At 38.9% G+C, this 18,068-nt stretch overlaps 1 protein-coding gene across 4 annotated transcripts in view; it reads right to left on the reverse strand.

Moving 5' to 3' along the window:
• Window positions 1-18,068, reverse strand: part of TMTC1 (transmembrane O-mannosyltransferase targeting cadherins 1) — a 281,634-nt gene that overhangs the window by 241,650 nt on the left and 21,916 nt on the right. For 3 of the 4 annotated variants that reach the window (XM_054442887.2, XM_054442886.2, XM_054442885.2), the window contains exons 3-5: window positions 14,694-14,767; window positions 11,711-11,887; window positions 7,654-7,860 (exon numbers count right to left, since the gene is read on the reverse strand). In XM_054442887.2, the coding sequence (XP_054298862.1) occupies window positions 7,654-7,860; window positions 11,711-11,887; window positions 14,694-14,767 (458 nt within the window). The remainder of the gene's footprint in view (window positions 1-7,653; window positions 7,861-11,710; window positions 11,888-14,693; window positions 14,768-18,068) is intronic. The other variant, XM_063672555.1, reaches the window with a different exon arrangement.

An 18,068-nucleotide genomic window follows, 5' to 3' on the forward strand; every position in this document is an offset into this window, starting at 1 on the left:
CTGTTTTGTGGCCTTGAAGTCAGCTGCCACTCTCTTACCCACACAGGCCAGAGGTTGAGTATTCCATATGGTGTCTGCTGAGCTGATAGAAAGCCATGAGACCCGAGATCCTCTTTCAACAGCATGTTGTGACAGTGATGGAATTGCATGCCAACCAGAAATGCCTACGTTCTGATAGCGTTCTCTTTCAACATATGTCCCTGTGCATCCAGTTGGAAGGCAGATGCCTAAGCTTGATTACTCTACACTGAGAAAGGAAAGAACTTATCATCCACTGACTGAAATTCACAGGGGATCAAATATTGCCAAGAACCGATACCCAATCAAGATGAAGCAGAATGAACCAGGGACTGTCAGCAGTTAGAAACTATCAACTGCTACCCATAAATTAAAAGGAATTTTTGCCTCCTTAGCATGTGATTTATTCAGAAGAAGCTTTTAGTGCTAACTTCTGAATGAAGCCAACAAGCACTTTGTTGAAATGATCCATTTTAGTGCCGAGCTCAGTTCAGGAACCAATGTGGAATTCCAGTAAGCTTTCAGATGAACTCATAAAGGTAGTTCCTGCTTTACCACATACTCTGGGTCTGGTTAAAAAGGGATAAGATCCCTCTCAATTAATGGTTAAGAAACAGTAATAGAAAAAACAAAAATCTCTCTTCAAATTCTCTAGCCACCAAAGAAAACACTTTTCTGGCAAGTTCTATATTTGCAAAAAAGCTACTTTAATGAGACCTGGGAAACCAGCTTGAGTAAGTAACCCACCGAAGAACATTAAAGGCACAGTAATGACACTATTCCAATAAACACAGTTCATAATTAAAAAGCCTTTTAACACTAACTGACAAAGTTTATTTTGGAAATAAGTTTTGTACTTAACTTTTTTTTTCTTTTTAGAGGCAGAGTCCTGCTTTGTCATCCAGGCTGGAGTGCAGTGGTGTGATCATGGCTCATTACAGCCACAAACTCTTGGGTTTAGGTGATCCTCCCACCTCAGCCTCCCAAAGTGCTGGAGTTACAGGCGTGAGCCACAGTGCCCAATTTTAATTTTTTTTATTTTTTAAAACACATTTCCTGCCATTTCTGTCACACCTATAGCAAAACACCACCATTCATTTACCCTTTTCAATAAACTATTTCCTTCTTTATAGGAGGTCATTTGCCTGCAGTAATCAACCACCTCCCTTCTGCAGTGCCTTAACATTCACCAAGTGTGCCTGTAGTCCCAGAACACCAAAGGGCACAGGGTCTTAGCAAAAACTATGGTCAATTCACTACATTAAAAAAGAAACTAGGCCAGGAGCAGTGGCTCACAACTTTAATCCCAGCACTTTGGGAGGCCAAGGCAGGCAGATCACCCAAGGTCAAGAGTTCAAGACCAACCCGGCCAACAGGGTGAAACCCTGTCTCTACTAAAAATACAAAAATTAGCCAGGCATGGTGGCACACCTGTAATCCCAGCTACTCAGGAGGCTGAGGCAGGAGAATCACTTGAACTCAGAAGGCAGAGGTTGCAGTGAGTCGAGATAACGTCACTGCACTCCAGCCTGAGCAACACAGCGAGACTCCACCAAAAAAAAAAAAAAAAAAAAAAAATAGAAGCTGAAGAAGGGAGAAAGCTCAGGGATGCATATGGACAAAGATTAGGAAGGATATAATTTGGGTATTGTGTCTGAATGACAGGACCCTGAGTATAAACAGTTATAAAGTTGTTTAATAATACATAACTTTAATTATACTGGTTAGTTTGGTCAGTTTCATTATATAGTTCAGCCTAAAAGTTATTGCTTTCTTGGGTCTACCACTATCACGCTCCTACCTCCTGGAAATAACTGACAGTGATCTGAATACGGTCACCTAAAAACTACATCTAAACATTTAACTATGCATGCCATTGAAGAGAGAATTCCATAGTGAAATGTGGACCAGCTTATTTATACACAAAGCAAGGGAAGCGAGGAAAAAGCTATTAGCAGCAATTAAAAATTTGCAACAACCCTTTAAAGTAAGATCTTGGTTCATATCTGCTTCCACGAGGTGGTTTGTGTTTCTAACGTGCATCACTGAGGTTTATATTTTAAGAGATTTTAAAATGAGGGATATGGGATTTATTAAAAAAATAGGAACCTACAAACTTCACTTTTAACTGTTACATGTATTTTCTGTGTGGACCCATTAGTTAACTCCACACCTCTTATTCAGTCTTTCATTTTTGAAAGCAGCAGCTGAATGAGACTGAAAATGGCTCATCTGAGATCAATCAATGAATATGATGCATAAAGGGGAGAAAGAGAACAGAGTTATTATTCATCAATAATACAGGCTTTCAACACAGATTTGTTCTGTCACTTGCAAATCTCATATCACTAGCTCACTAGGTTTCTCTCAAAGATGGTATGAGGCTGTTAATAATCTGGAACACATTTTCCCTACTCATAGAATCATACGTGTGACATAAAAGTTCAAAAGCCTACCTCAGGAGTTTAATTTGCACAGCATTTCTTACTTTGGGGAAAAAGAGTGCCATACAAGGTCTACAACAATAAAACATAAAAATGACACTTAAAAGATCAGCTACGCATTTTATCATTGAAGGTCAAAATATTTATATGCCTCCCTATGTCTCTTGAATTTAATTACCTTATAATTCACTTTAGTGCCAAACTGTTCTCTAGTCCTAAACTTGTTTTAGTTTTTTTATTTGTACACCTATGTGCAAGGTATTTACAGGAAAAAACTTTTAAGAGCCACTGAAATGAAAATCTAACCATTATCTCGCCCACAAAAGTAGAAAAGGAGTTCATTTTATGTAGAAATATCATGATCATCATCCCATAAAGTTTTATAAAGATAGGGCTTTGTTCTTTCACTGCCATATTTCCAGCACCAAAAATAGTGCCTGACACATAGTAGGTGCTCAGTAAACATTGAATGAATGAATGATCCATAATATACCCTGAAGGGCAGCAGAGGAAAGAGGAAATGTCCAAGAATTTATAGCGCCAAGAACTGTCTTCAATGCCTATTGTGGTCATTGTCATTTAAATATGAAACCAATCAAGTATATATGAAGAATGACTATACATATATAGGTGTGTATATACTTGATATATATGGAATGAAGATAAGATTTCATTTAGAATTCACTGGGCTTTCTAATGTGAAAGGGAAAGTGTTTCCATGTATGCATGAATTTGATGTATTTAAGATGTTGGGGGATGTTTACACATAAAACATTTCTCATTTCCCACGGAATAATTCAGTAAAAGAAGCATCAACTAAAATGTAATCTGATTCTAGAGTAGGTACTCTCAACTCGAGGCTTTTCATTATACTTTCTACCTATAAGTCAATCAGTAAGTCACATAAAAATAGGCAAACTAAATAAATGACCTGCAGTAGGATTTTTTCCTGGGCTTAGATTTTTCCCTGTATTAGATAACTTCTGAAAACAATATTTTGCCTGATAACATTTAGCCCAATTCTTGTCAACCTCACACCAATGCATCCAATACGACTATGTGCTAATAGTTTTGAAGTTGAAAAACAACAACAACAAAAAATGCACACAAACTCATTCCTTGCCTGTATATTGCAGGTTCAGCATTTTCATAATGCATCCTGGTGTTCAGAAACCCATACGGGGAAAATCATATTCAGAATACTAAACTAATAATGATGATGCTGCTGGCTTCCATGTGCTGAGTGGCCACGGTATGCCAGGCACCAATTACATATACAAATGCTTTTAATCCTGACAACCAGCATTTCCCCCTTTGAGAGATGAAAAAACTGAGGCTCACAGAGATCAAATAACTTGTCCGGCATCAAGTAAGTGATAGAGCCATGATTTAAACTCTCTGTCTGCAGAGTCAGAGATCTTAAGAACTATGATAACGTTGCCTCTTCCAACTTTTATTTGCTTTACCTGATCACCTTCTCACAAAAGTACAGCACAGTTTTCAAAAGTAATTGTAACAGTAATCAAATATATACTCAAATGTATGACACCGTTTTTTGTTTTTTTGTTTTTTGTTTTCCAAAGAGAAAACATGTATGACAACTTTCCATGGAGGGAAGATGGTCCAGGGCCATAAATACATTAACTTAGTGAGAATCCGGCCCAATTCCAGTTGTGCTATCTGCTGCTCTCCGATCATCACTCTTTCTAAAATAGCCTGCTACCTAAGGTTAAAAAAACGAAAAAGTAATCTACAAAGCATGTCACCTAGTTCAATGTATTAGCACCAATACCCCATACTGAAGCAAGTCAAGAGGTGTCTCATTTGTGGAACCAGAGATGACTACAAGAATCTTTGTACCTGCTGAGAGTTCAATGGAGAGGCCAGCTCCACACAGAAATGATACAAGCACCCTGCCTCTTCCCCAAAGCTTAGCCCTCACTCTGGACTCTGGGCTTCAGAGCACAGTAAATGGTCAAAGCACAAGTTTAGGAGTCAAACAGTCTGGGTTCCAATCCTGACCCTACCACTTACTATGTGAACTTGGACAAGGTTTTTTAACCTCTAAGCCTCAGTTTCTTCATAGCAATGGGAGTTACAATATCTGCCCTAAAAGAGATACCATAGTGGTTGGATAGAATAACATATGGGACATGCTAGCCCCCTTTCTGGTACATAGTAGTTGGATAATAGAAAGTTTTCTTCCCCTTCCTGAGGGATCTTCTCACTGGTGTGCTGGAACCGGCTGACACTGGTTTGGAAGAGCTGACTGTTAAATTTTTAGGAATTTTACAAGTTGCTTACTTAAAAAACAGCCATTATTAAAAATTCAAGTAAATAAACTTAAATTTAAATATGTCATATTTTAAACAAGGTACTAAATATTCAAAGCTCATTACTCTTGAGTTGGCTTTTGCTTCACTTTGCTATTATCTACACTTTTGAGGTTATTTATGTCTATTGCATCCGTCTGGTAGAAACATGGCATCATGGCGGACTATGACAGCTCTCACAACTCCACGGTCACTGAAGTCACACTTGTAGCTTGAAATCAGCCACAGTGGGAGTATTTACATTAGCAAACACTACAAATCAGGGGTCCCGTTCTTTGGAGAGCCAGTTATTAAACAATTAGCAGCACACCAGAGGAATTCATATTTCATCTTACCCTTTCTGCTCCAGCATCATTCATCTCTCCTCTCTACAGGTTATCTAAGAATACACACACACACACACACACACACACACATACACACACACACACACGTCTGAAAAGAAAAACGAACAACCCTCCCACTAACAACCTTTTCCCCATTTATTCGTTGGCAAATTTATTGAAAATGTTCCATCTGTGCTTAATTTCCAACACTTCCTTATCATCTACTCATCAACTGATCCATGTCACAAATATTTAAGCAGCGTTATTGGCCAGACACTGTGACAGGAGCTGGCAACACATCTATGAGACACCCTGGCATGAACCTGCCCTAACCGAGTTCATAGTCACATGGCAGCCTAGCTTCTGTCCCACCTTGAACATCTCCAGTGATCTCTGTACTCCTTTTCCCCCATTCTTTAGCCTCCATTTAAAAAATTCACAATTTCCCCAATTGTTTCACCTTCTTTCCCTCCATGGCCCTCAACAAAAATGTCCAGATTTTCTCAATGTTTTAACCCTTTATTCCTCTTCCCTTTTCCTTGGGAATTTCATGCATTATTGTGATTTTATTCTCTCCCCAACCCCCAGAAAACCTATTACTCCCCTAATTTTTCCACTTAGTAACTAATGCCACCATCCACCCACCTGGTTAAGCCAGAAAATTGGAAATACTTGTTTCCTTCCTTTCCCTCTCCCCATCATCACAAACATTAGCGAGTCCTATTGGGTCTGTATCAGAAATGTATCTCAAATCCACCTCATCTCTTCATTGCAGTTTCCATGACTCTCAGCTAAGACCCCTTTTCCCTCACTCAGCTTGTGTGAAAGCCTCCTAACCCTTTTCCCTCCTTCATGATTGCCCCCAACAGCCTGCACCACGAAGAGGCCAGAGGGAACATTTTTAAAAGAAATGTTATCATAACTGTCTACATACACACACACACACACACACATACACACACACAAACTCCAGTATCTTCCCATTCCCCTCAGAATAAAATCCAAACCTGCTTCCACAGCCAGTACAGCCCTTCACCTATGCCCTGCCCCCCTCCTTGCCCTCACCCCTTCTCCTCCCAATTTGCTATGACCCTCAAGCCTGGAACCCTCTGCCAGATCCCTGCACATCTTCACTGGCAATTCACCTCACCAAGAGGATTCGGAAGCCTTCCCTGGCCAACCAACCCAAATGCACCCAGGCTAAGCCATCACTCTCCATCACATTCTGCCTAACTCTCTTCTTAGCACTCACATTGTTCATTCAGTGTTGATTATTTATTGTCTACCTTCCTCTACTAGAAGAAAAGCTACACAAGAGCAAGGACCTTGTCTTTCTTATTTACCAGGACACTCCTGGTGCCTAGAATATGCCTGGCACTTGTCAGCTGCTCAACAGATATTTATTGATGAGTGAACAAAAGAATGAATGAATGGGGCAAGATAAAAAAAACAAACACAGGCAAAGGCAAGAGTAATTGGAAACAAAGACTGCGGAAAGAGGGAGTTTTAAGGGACTACACAGAAGAGTAACAATAGCAATCTGAAGTGGTAAAGTGCTAATCTTATGAATGGAATTTCCATATGTTAAAATAATTGGGAGATCATTAGGCCAAGGTGACTCTGGCACCCTGCATTCCTACATCAGCAGAGAAACCCAACTCAGTGTAAATGGTAAAATGAAACCAAGCTTAACCACTAACTTACCTCTAACTAGAGACTTTCCACTAGAATGATCCACATAGGGCTACTACTCCCCTTTAACCAATCAAATATTTCCTTTGCTCCGTTTCTGCGTTTGCCCTATAAAAGCTTCCCCACACCCTGCCCCAGCAGGGGAGCCCCAAGCCACCGGCAGTCTGGAGCGGCCCAATTCATTATTCACTGTCTGCTCAAATAAACTCTTCAGCTTTTTAATGGGCCTAAGTTTATCTTTTAACATATATCTGTTATATTCTGACTTGTCCGTGGCCTGAAATATTTTAGAGACAGCCTAATTTAGGGAGCAACACCTGTGCTGATAAATCCATGCTAATTTTCATGGCCAGGTCAAAATATTACAAAAAAGGAAGAAAAGAAAGACAGTCATATGCTGTAAAGATTTTCATACATCTTCAAAAACATTTCAGAAAGGAAGAGTCCTCTGGGTTTCCTCCCATATTTGGACCGTAATAAATTCAGATCAAACACAAAGAGCAAAGACAGGCAGGAGAAGGGGAAGGAGAACGTTCTCCTCCCCCAGGAAACGGAGGGTGCCCATCTTCTGATGCCTGAGGCTGCACGGACCCACACCTCATCACAGGCAGGCAGCAGGGCTTCCGCTTGCTTCCTCTAACTACTCCTTTCTTATCCATTATAATATAGGGAAGGAAGGGAGGGAAATGGGGACAGGAAGAAGCGGGTAAGGAGGGAAGCATGAAGAGAGGGACATCACAGTGTGCTGACTCAGTGCTTCACTTCCCCAGGCATCCCAGGCTGCACTAGGTGACGCTGGACATTGAAAACATGCAGGGAACAAGAAACCCAGCCCAGTACCTCATCATGGACCACACAGCTCGTGGGGACACTGGGAATCCACTGCTCTTGGGTTCTGGTGGCAGTGGAGAGTGGCAGCCACCCCAAGCTCCTTTGTGAGGGAACCGCTGCTGCTTCCCATTCTCCCGGTGAGGATGGCCTGGCAGTGAGGAGGGCTGGGGGCTCCCGGGCTGCTGTGGGCTGCGTGGACAGAGGGCCCCATTGCTCCTGTTGTGCATGGAATTGAGGGAAAACAAAGTCAACCAGAATAACAAGGCTTGCAACAACCGACACCAGTAAACTGCCCCACCCACAAGTCTTGCTTCCTGGAAACAACCATTCTCAAGTCTTTAGCTCTTGTGTTTCTGATATTTACTGCCATATTATTAAAACAACATAATTATGCATGTTTTTTCAATTTTAGAACTTATCGTATTGACTTACTATAGAACACTGTAACTCAGTCTTTGTTAGATGGCCACCAACACACACACACACACACTCTCGCACACACACACACTCACACACACACTTCTTCACCCCTCACCACCCAAATAGGTTTCTCTCAGAATATTTGGCTGAAATGGTATTAAGGATTTACATTATTATAATCTCGTAAGATATTGCTCATAGCTGAACCATCCAATTACATTTTTTGTTATGAATTCTCTGAGATATAATTCATAACCACTAGATGGGCAAAAATTTAAACATCTGATACTACCAAGGGATGATCAGAAAGTGAAACAAAGAGGATTCTCATTCCTGCTAGAACCATTTCAGGAGCAATGTCTCGGGATGTAATGCAGTCAACGTGCATCTATCCTTTGCCCAGCAACTACGCTTCCATGGCTATGCCTGAAAGAAACCTTCAAGTATTTGCACAAGAATATATGCACAGAAATTTCACTGCAGCTTAGTTTATAATAGCAAAAATGTAGAAATAACCTAAATTCCAAACCCAGAAAAATGGATAATGATGATTAAATACTATACAGCAGTTGAGATAAATGAAATACAGCTACATATATCAACACTGATATATCTCAAAAGCCCAATGGTAAATGAAAAAAAAAAAAAAGCAAGTGATACCATTCATGTAAAGTTTGAAAATATGTAAAATAACACTTTTGCTATTCACTGGTATGTGTGTATATGAAGTAAAGTCCTAGAAACAATCATGGAAATGAAAAGCGCCAAATTCAGAATTGTGATTCCCTCTGGAGAGAGAGGATAAGGACTGTGGACAGAGAATGTTATTTTCTAGATGTTGGAAATTATATCCTGAATTTTTAAAAAAGAAAGATAATTTTTAGGAGCTGATTTTGCACTGAAAATCTTTCCTCCTAAAGATGATGTCAAATAGAAGAAATCTCATTCCATCCATGTGGGGCCAATCTTAAAATTTAGGAATAAACTGCACTTGTAGGAAAGTACTTGCAACATTTTGTTTCTATTACTGTTTCTTTCCTGCTTCCTGAATCATACAATGAAAGATCTCAAGAACCACCTAGTGCTAAGATGTTTATTCTAAATTAGCAGATAAAGTAGGGACTCGGGAGTAGACCCCTAGGTGCTTGTGTAAAACTCTGTGTATATGTGCATTCCTCTGGGGACAAAACTTTGTGAAATTCTCAAGAGTCCACGATCCCCCAGATATCAGAACCTCTGAGCTGGGTAACTCTCATGATGCCTGAGCAGCAGATGTCCTGCGAGGTCTCCTGAGTTCCTGTCATACGTTCCTCCCTGGAGGCAATGGTACTCTGGACTAACCCTGTGAATCTGGAACCACACGGACATGGGTTCAAATCTTAGCTCCACTTGGGCTGGCTGACTGTGGGGAGGATACTTTCTGTGCCTCTGTTTTCTCCTTTGTAAAATGAGGATAAAGATTGTTGCAAGCAGATGGCATGGCACAGTGCCTCGCACAGGGCCAGCCCTTAGGTGATATCACCCATTTTTGGCCAGGTCTCCGTGTTACATCCTCTGGTTCCTTCCTACCACTTTTTACAACTGTAATCAATCACTCGTCATATTACTTACATAATGTCTGTCTCCACCAATATCTTATATGCTCTTTGTGGGAAGGAACCATATTTGTCTTGCTCTTGGCTAGGCAGAATGAGTATGTGTTGAATGGGTGGACAAAAGCATGAAGAAAAGAATGAATGCCTCCACTTAGGCAGCACTGCTGGATGTGAAAGCTAAAAGTTTCTTTTTCTTTTTTTTTTTGAGACTGAGTCTCCCTCTGTTACCAGGCTGGAGTGCAGTAGCGCAATCTTGGCTCACTGCAATGTCCGACTCTCTGGTTCAAGCAATTCTCCTACCTCAGCCTCCCAAGTAGCTGGGATTACAGGCATGTGCCACCATGCACAGCTAATTTTTGTATTTTTAGTAGAGATGGGGTTTTACCATGTTGGCTAGGATGGTCTCTATCTCCTGATCTCATGATCTGCCGGCCTTGGCCTCCCAAAGTGCTGGGATTACAGGTGTGAGCCACCGTGCCTGGCCTAAAAGTTTCTTAAAAAAAAAAAAAAAAAAAAAAAAAAAACCAAAAAAGACCCAGACTGAGCGGCGGGACTTTTATCAGCAGTATTATTCCTCCCAAAGAATTTCTAGCCATTTAGTATGATGAAGGTAAAGAAAGAAGAGAGACAAGTATCCCTTTTGAAAAAGGCCTGGCTCAACAGTGACTACATGAAGAAGAAAGAAAGAGGTGTAGGCACCAGTGGGCTGGAGAGTCCCAAGATCAGAGGAGACATGACTTTAATGACAACATTAAAATAGCTCTGGACTGGACCATGTGAGAGAACGCATCTGCAGTCAGCTGTCTTATCTTTTTGCTGTCAGTGAGGCGTAGCAGAAAGAAGTTAGGAGGTTGAGACAAGGTAGATGCAAGAAGAAAGTGGAAAAGGGGTTTACAGGTTGTTCCCTAAAAAGTAAGATGGGCAATGCAATTACTCCCACTGGTTAGAGGATATGGAGGAAAGGCAACCTCATATAGGCCAAAGGGAGGGCCTCTGGCTCACGGTTTTCTTGGCATGAGTTTGGGCCAAAGTGATTATTTGGCTCCATGTTTTCACAAGCCTCTGAGATTTACTGAGAGCCAACAAAGCACTACACTCTTTTTAAATTACCCCCAACTATCACACTTCCAGGCAGGAAGGTGATCAGAATTTCCTGACTCATCTCAGTGTGTTGCCACTCAATATCACCGCTCTTATCTTTATGTCAAGAAGTATAAAGAGGTAGGAAATGGGATTTTAAAAGCAGGATTGTTTTTTCAGATAAAATTCTTCATTTGATACGGCAGGGGAATAAATTAGCCACATCTTTTAAAAGTTTAAAAGTAAGGTCCTTATAATTACTGAAAAATGGGGTCTGCTTGTAAAATTACTGGTAATTATGGATTTGATGGGGAAGAAAATTATAGTATGTGCTTGAACTTTTAATATGCCTTAGTGATTCTTATAATCTATAAGCCACAACATAAAATGAGTGTGCCTTAAATTTTTTAAATAAATTAGGCTACTAAATAAGCTTGTTCATTAATTTGAATATGACATGTATGTACTCCTGTATGGTGTAGACTGGCTCTTTGTGGAATTCCAATGGGTGCCTCCTAAAACTCTCAGGTAACAGCATCTTTAGAAGAGCAGGAAAAGGGGCTCTTTGATAGATAACACTCATGCAAATGCAGGGATTCAAAGCAAGCTGTGAAAAACTGTTACCATTTGCAATCACTATTTTTATGAAGCAAGATTTTCTCAGCAGCATGCAACCAAAACAAATCAGCAATATAAACTTGCAATTAACATAGATACTTTTCAATTCCAAATTTGGGGCTCACAAAAACTTCATAGTCCTCATTGATTTATACAAAAGTGTGAAGCGTTTGAACATATATAACGTACTCATCTTAATGAAATAAGCCTTGTTGATTACATGGCAGTCTAAGGTGAGATGACATTTAATAAAGTGTTATATTTTTTAGATGGAAGTTTGGAAACTATTGTTTTAAGTAATTTTTCTCTGCCCATGACATGCCATTTGATATCAAAACTGTAAAATGACTTACGACTTGTCTTGCTTGTTGGAAAGGGAAAAGAGGTCATAAACCAAGCACACTCCAAACACCGTGATGCCTGTCTCTTTCACCAGCATCGCACAGGTCCCCAGAAACAAACTGAGCATCAAGAAGAAGGGAGACACCGTGGAAGGGAAACTTCCCCCAACACAGCCCTGATCCAGACTCCTGAAAAACAAGTTGGAGATTCTTTTAATCTAAGAAAGAATGTGGTCTGCTAAGAAATACCACCTCTTAAAGATAAGATCTAATGTCAATTTCATTGCATTCTAAGTAATTAAGCAAGTAAGTAGAGATTTCTTAAAGAGCCTTCATCCCAACAATACTGAATTTTGTACTTAAATCACAGTATACACAGACTATGGTATGTAACAAATGAACACCAAAAAGCCATTTAAAATTCTACCAGAGAGACATACTTAGTCATATGAAAAGATGTTTAAGTGAATACATTCTAAGTGAATAATTGAGTTACTAAACTATATGCATAAGCTCAGGAGCCAGGTTCCCTGGGTTCCCTGCTAACCACAGCCGTTAATTAATAGGGTAATATGGGGCAAGTTACTTTACTTCTTGGTGCTTCAGTTCCCTTATGTGTGAAAAGAGATTACAGTGTTGTAGGGGGGATTAAACGAATGACTTGTCACACATCAAGTGTATATCACCATCATCATTATGGTAGTGAAGTGTTTTATATGCTTCCATACATAAAACAAAGTTGCCAGTGGATATATGTGCCAAAATATAATAAGCATTTCTCTCTGGGATGAAAATACAACTATTTTAACCTTTTTTTTCTTTTGGCTAAATTCATTTAGCCAACATTTTTAAATTCATTTTCTATGAGTGTATCTTAGGTAAAGTTTATTTTTTTCTCAGTTTAATTTCCAACAATGATTTTCAAAATCTCTCCGGTGCTGTTAAGCTTTTGTTTCACCTTGTAAAACAGAGTTGGCCCCCTACCAAGAGACACCACTGTTCCCTTCAACAGGTACCACACCTATTGGCTCCTATTCCATTGAAGTAAAGGCCAATATTTCTGTAGTTGAGACACCTTCTCCTTAGTGTTCTGTCTTAGAACAATTGCATAAAATTATATGCAGAATTTGCAGTAGATAGGCATTTTTTTTCTGTTGAGTTGGTCTATAGCTCAAATTTCTGAAAGTGAGAATGGCATGCAAAACCAATCTGTAATAACATGGCTCATTATCATACAGATATGGATACACTGCAGGCCTAATCATGCCCCCAAATATATTAACCACACAGAACAGGCCTAGAGAACAAGTTTAAACTCCAAAGCAATTATTACTTCTATTCTAACACCAGAATAAACAAGAAACAATTAATTGTTAAATTTTGGCTTATATTTTCAGATTTCGTAACACCACATCATATGATCAAGAATGCAGTAGGAAGTTACAAAGCCAGGAGCAGAGAAGACTTACACTATGCTAAGAAAATGTTCCACCCTTTAAACAAAACAAAACTTCCTAAGACTTAATTCATTTCATTATTGACACAAGGTCTAAATTGGTTTGTAACAGGTTTCTCAATCCTAGCCCCATTGGCATTTTCTACCAGATAATTCTTTGTTGTAGGGGGACTGTCCTGTGCATTGCAGAATGTCTGTTCCACAACATCTTTGGCTTCTACCCACTAGACGCCATGAGCACCACTTCAGTTGTGACAACCAAAAATGTCTGCAGATATTGCCAAATGTCTCCTGTGGGTAGAGGAGGTAGTGGCTAGGACGAGGAGGAAAATCACCCCTAATTAGGAGCCACTGGTTTAGAACAGTGTTCCTCACAGTCACTGGGCTTTGTAAGACTATAGGTCAATGAACTGATCCAAAGATCAGGGCCACCAAATGCTTAATCAGGCATCTCTCCATGAAACTGGGCAACATGGTTGACTTGCCCCCCTTTTCTAGGTTGTATTAGTCTGTTTTCACGCTGCTGATAAAGACATACCTGAGACTGGGCCATTTACAAAAGAAAGAGGTTTATTGAACTCACACTTCCACATGGCTGGGGAGGCCTCACAATCATGATGGAAGGCAAGGAGAAGCAAGTCATGTCTTATATGGATGGCAGCAGGCAAAGAGAGCTTGTGCAGGGAATCTCCCATTTTTAAAACCATCAGATCTCGTGAGACTTATTCACTATCAGGAGAGCAGCACAGGAAAGATCCGCCCCCATGATTCAATTACCTCCCACTAGGTTCCTTCCACAACACATGGGAATTGTGGGAGTTACAATTCAAAATGAGATTTGGGTGGGGACACAGCCAAACCATATCACAGGACATGCTCTGAGCTGCCCCCATTCACATTCTCTTTTTAATCCACTCCTTTCTCTATATATGGACATGACATGACTCAGATGAGAATCTGATTGGTTTAGGGTAAAGGTGCAATATAATGGGGAATTATTTTAAGGCTTTTCAGTTTCCCAAGGCAAAAAACTTCTGTCTTTTGATGAAACTATATGTAAATTGGAAAACCACAGTCGAGAAATGCTACTTTATACTCAGCTTTGTCATTTTAAGCTCTGAGTTACTTTGGTGAGGCTAACAAAGAGAAAAAGTATTAGGAACAAAATGAAAAGGAAAAATTAAGCAAATCATAGGCAAATAAAAGAGAACATTGCATCAAATACATTTTGGCTTAGAGCTAAGATTCCAAATTCACTTCTCAGTAAGAAACTACAAGTAAAAGGAATGATAAAGCAAGTGCTTGGATTCCCAACACTGGGAAAGCAGTCCCTTTAAGGTGCTACAGTGTGGTTCAGAATGCGGTTGGAAGAGAAAAAGGCCCAGCACTGGACAAGGAGAGAGTTTCCTATTCCTGATCCCTGGAAAGCTTGCTCAGCATTTCACAACCAGAAGCCTCTCTCCTCTCAGGCACACGCTCCCAGTCTACACACACGGCACAGTTGCAATCACAGAGAAGGGCACTCTTAGCCACACATACCTGTTGTAGGAGAGAAAGGCCAATAGAAACAGCAGACACGCTAACACGTCCGCTCTGCCAACGATCCCAGCCACCTTGGAAGTAAAAATAATAAAAAATAAAAACTTCAGACAATTACTTTCAGAAAACCATTACACAAATCCATTACAGAAATGTATTTGTTGTTAGATAAATGAAAGATATAATAAAATAGAAATCTCACTGTTCTTCAAGTTCTGATATATGGCTAAGCACCTCTGATTATCATATATATTTAATAACGAGTTTATGTAAGGAAAAAAGAGGATGGATGGAAGGGGCAAGATTTCCACACTTTATTTTTAAGCTCTCAGAGCGTCAATTCACAGCATCAAAATTTATTCATTTATTAATGTATTCAAAAAAATTTTTGAGCAATACTTGAGAGTCAGACACTGTGTCCTTCTGTGTACCATAATGCTAATGGAGCAGACAATATTTTTAGAGAACTAGAAAAAAGTAAGTTGAGAATCAATACTTTTAACAAGAATGGGGCCGGGCAGGATGGCTCACATCTGTAATCTCAGCACTTTGGGAGGCCAAGGCTTGCGGAACACTTGAGTTAAGGAGTTCAAGACCAGCCTGGACAACATGGCAAAACCCTGTGTCTACAAAAATATACAAAAATTAGCTACACATGGTGGCACATGCCTGTAGTTCCAGCTACTCAGGAGGCTGAGATGGGAGGACTGCTTGAGCCCTGGAGGTCAATGCTGCAGTGAGCTGTGATCGTGCCACTGCACTCAGCCTGGGCGACAGAGTGGACCCTGTCTCAAAAAATAAAAAAATAAACAGGAAAGGGAATGAGTTTGAACTCATGATTGCTATATGTGAGTATATGTGTGTGTGCATGTGCGCATATTTTTCTTAGCTCTATCACTGAAAGGGCCTATAAATATAAAACCTCAGTAGCAAAGGGCCATCTTGGCACTAACCACAAACCATTTCCCCACAAAAGAGAACACCAGCTCCTTGGAAAACTGGCTGACACCAGGGCTGAGGCTAGGGAAATCCAAGAGGAGCTTGGATCATCTCATGTCAGAAAGTAAGAAAATGCTTATAAAATGACAGTCAAAAGGGCATAGAAGCCAGGAACAACGGGCTCCCACCGAACAAACTTAAGGCAATTTGAATATTAAAATAAATGGTATAATAATATATTATAAACCATTGAAAATGAAATCCATGAGTCCATACTAATAATAAATACAGCTATGCATTGAATAACAACTTTCGGGTCAACAACGAGCCACATATGTGATGGTGGTCCCACAAGATTATAATATCATATTTCTATTGTATATTTTCTATGTTTGATATGTTTAGATACACAAATACTTACCATTGTGTTATAGTTGCCTACAGTATTCAGTACGGTAGCCTAAGAGCAATAGGCCATAGCATCTAGGTTTGTGTAAGTATACTCTATGATGTTTTCACAATGACAAAATCACCTAACCACTCATTCTCAGAACATGTCCCCATTGTTAAGCAATGTAATTGTATATACATAAATGAATGAATGGATACATATAAATGTACATACATATATACAGCAAGCAAGTGAATGGGAAAGAAAGGAGACCTCTTCCTTCATTAAAAAGCCAGTTAAGGAATGTGGAGGGAGCAGTGGAGTTGGGAAATAACTGTTTTGCTTCCAGAAGAGTGAAGACTGGAGCAAGCAAGAAACATCAAAAATATCAATGGATGCTAAACCTAGGGCATGAAAGTTTTTGAGGTACAAAGTATTAGTAGGACTTCAACGTGTCTATTTACTAATTATTAGATGAAAAAATTTAAAAAGAACACTATGGAAAAAATGCGTTATATTGCACTACGTCTTAACTGTGGAATCAAATTAAAATCACCATTCCTGAGAAGGAATCATCATAACCATCATTTATACAGTATTCTAGCAGGGACGTATAACCTGAATATAATCATGAGAAAACATCAAACTTAATATGAGGAACATTTGATAAAAATATAAATAAATAAATATTATGCTAACAAATTATAAATTTTATGTGTAGCAATATTTTGTAGCATTACATTTTATTGCATATTAATTTATTCTAATATATATTATACCATGATTCATAATTATATAACTCAGTATATCAATTAATACTGTATATATTATTATACACTATATGTATAATGTGTTACATATATGATATGCATATATTTTCTATATTTATTACTTATTATTCATTCTGCATTTGCATATATATACTATATATCATATATTATTTATATATTATGTATTTTTAATATAATATGCTCTATCTATAAATTATATGTAGTGTATGTTATAAATTGTATAACATATTAATAAGTATTATATATTTATATTATAGCTATAGAACATATTAAACCATATATTGCAATACAACATGTTAATAACATTTTTTATTTTACATGTTCTAATATAAATTCTAAATTATATCATAGATCTATAAATTATATTATAGACAGACAATGAAGACTGGTAACTGTTTCAAACTAAAGGAGACTAATGAAAACTAAAGAGAAATGACTAATGCTTTCAGCTTTCAAAAATGTACAACTAAATTATTAAAGTATAAAGGGGTATGAATTGTGCAACCTACTGTCAAATTCTTCAGAAAATAAATAACGTTTTTATATATTGAGAAAGAGAGGAAGGTGATAAAACAAATGTGAGAAAATGTGAAAAATTAGTGAATCTAGATAGAAAGTATACAGTTATTCTCTATATTTTTTTAAGTTTGAAATTATTTCAAAAAATGCATTACTTCAGAAGAAGATTGAAATGGAAGAGGGGTGGGAAACAGATGACTCTTTACAAATCTTCACACTATTTTGCTACATATCCATGCATTTCTCTTGGTTTTTTTTTTTAATCCAAGAAATAAAAGAGTCAAGGGAAAAAATGGGATATAGCTTTTTAAAAATGCTCCAAAGAACAGGTACCATAAGAGCTGAATGATGAGGAACAGCTCAAAAGGGAGATGAATTGGGCTGACATTTCAGGCACAGGAATAGTATCACCCACATCACAGAAGACCCGAGGTCTATGGTGTGTTAAAGAATCAATCAACAATTAATAGTAGGAAATAGTTTTCTGGGAAATATACCTATAAGCATCCTGATGCAATGAGCACGCTTTGCAGTCATGAAGGAGAAGCAGTGAACAAGCATGGAGGTGGTTGGACGCAGTGGCTCATGCCACACCTGTCATCCCAGCATTTTGGGAGACCGAGGTGGACAGATCCCTTGAGCTCAGGAGTTCAAGACCAGCCTGGGCAACATGGAGAAACCCTGTCTCTACCAAAAATACAAACGACTACCTGGGTGTGCACCTGTGGTCCCAGC

This window comes from Pongo pygmaeus, chromosome 10, assembly GCF_028885625.2.
Source record: "Pongo pygmaeus isolate AG05252 chromosome 10, NHGRI_mPonPyg2-v2.0_pri, whole genome shotgun sequence".
Taxonomy (NCBI): domain Eukaryota; kingdom Metazoa; phylum Chordata; class Mammalia; order Primates; family Hominidae; genus Pongo; species Pongo pygmaeus.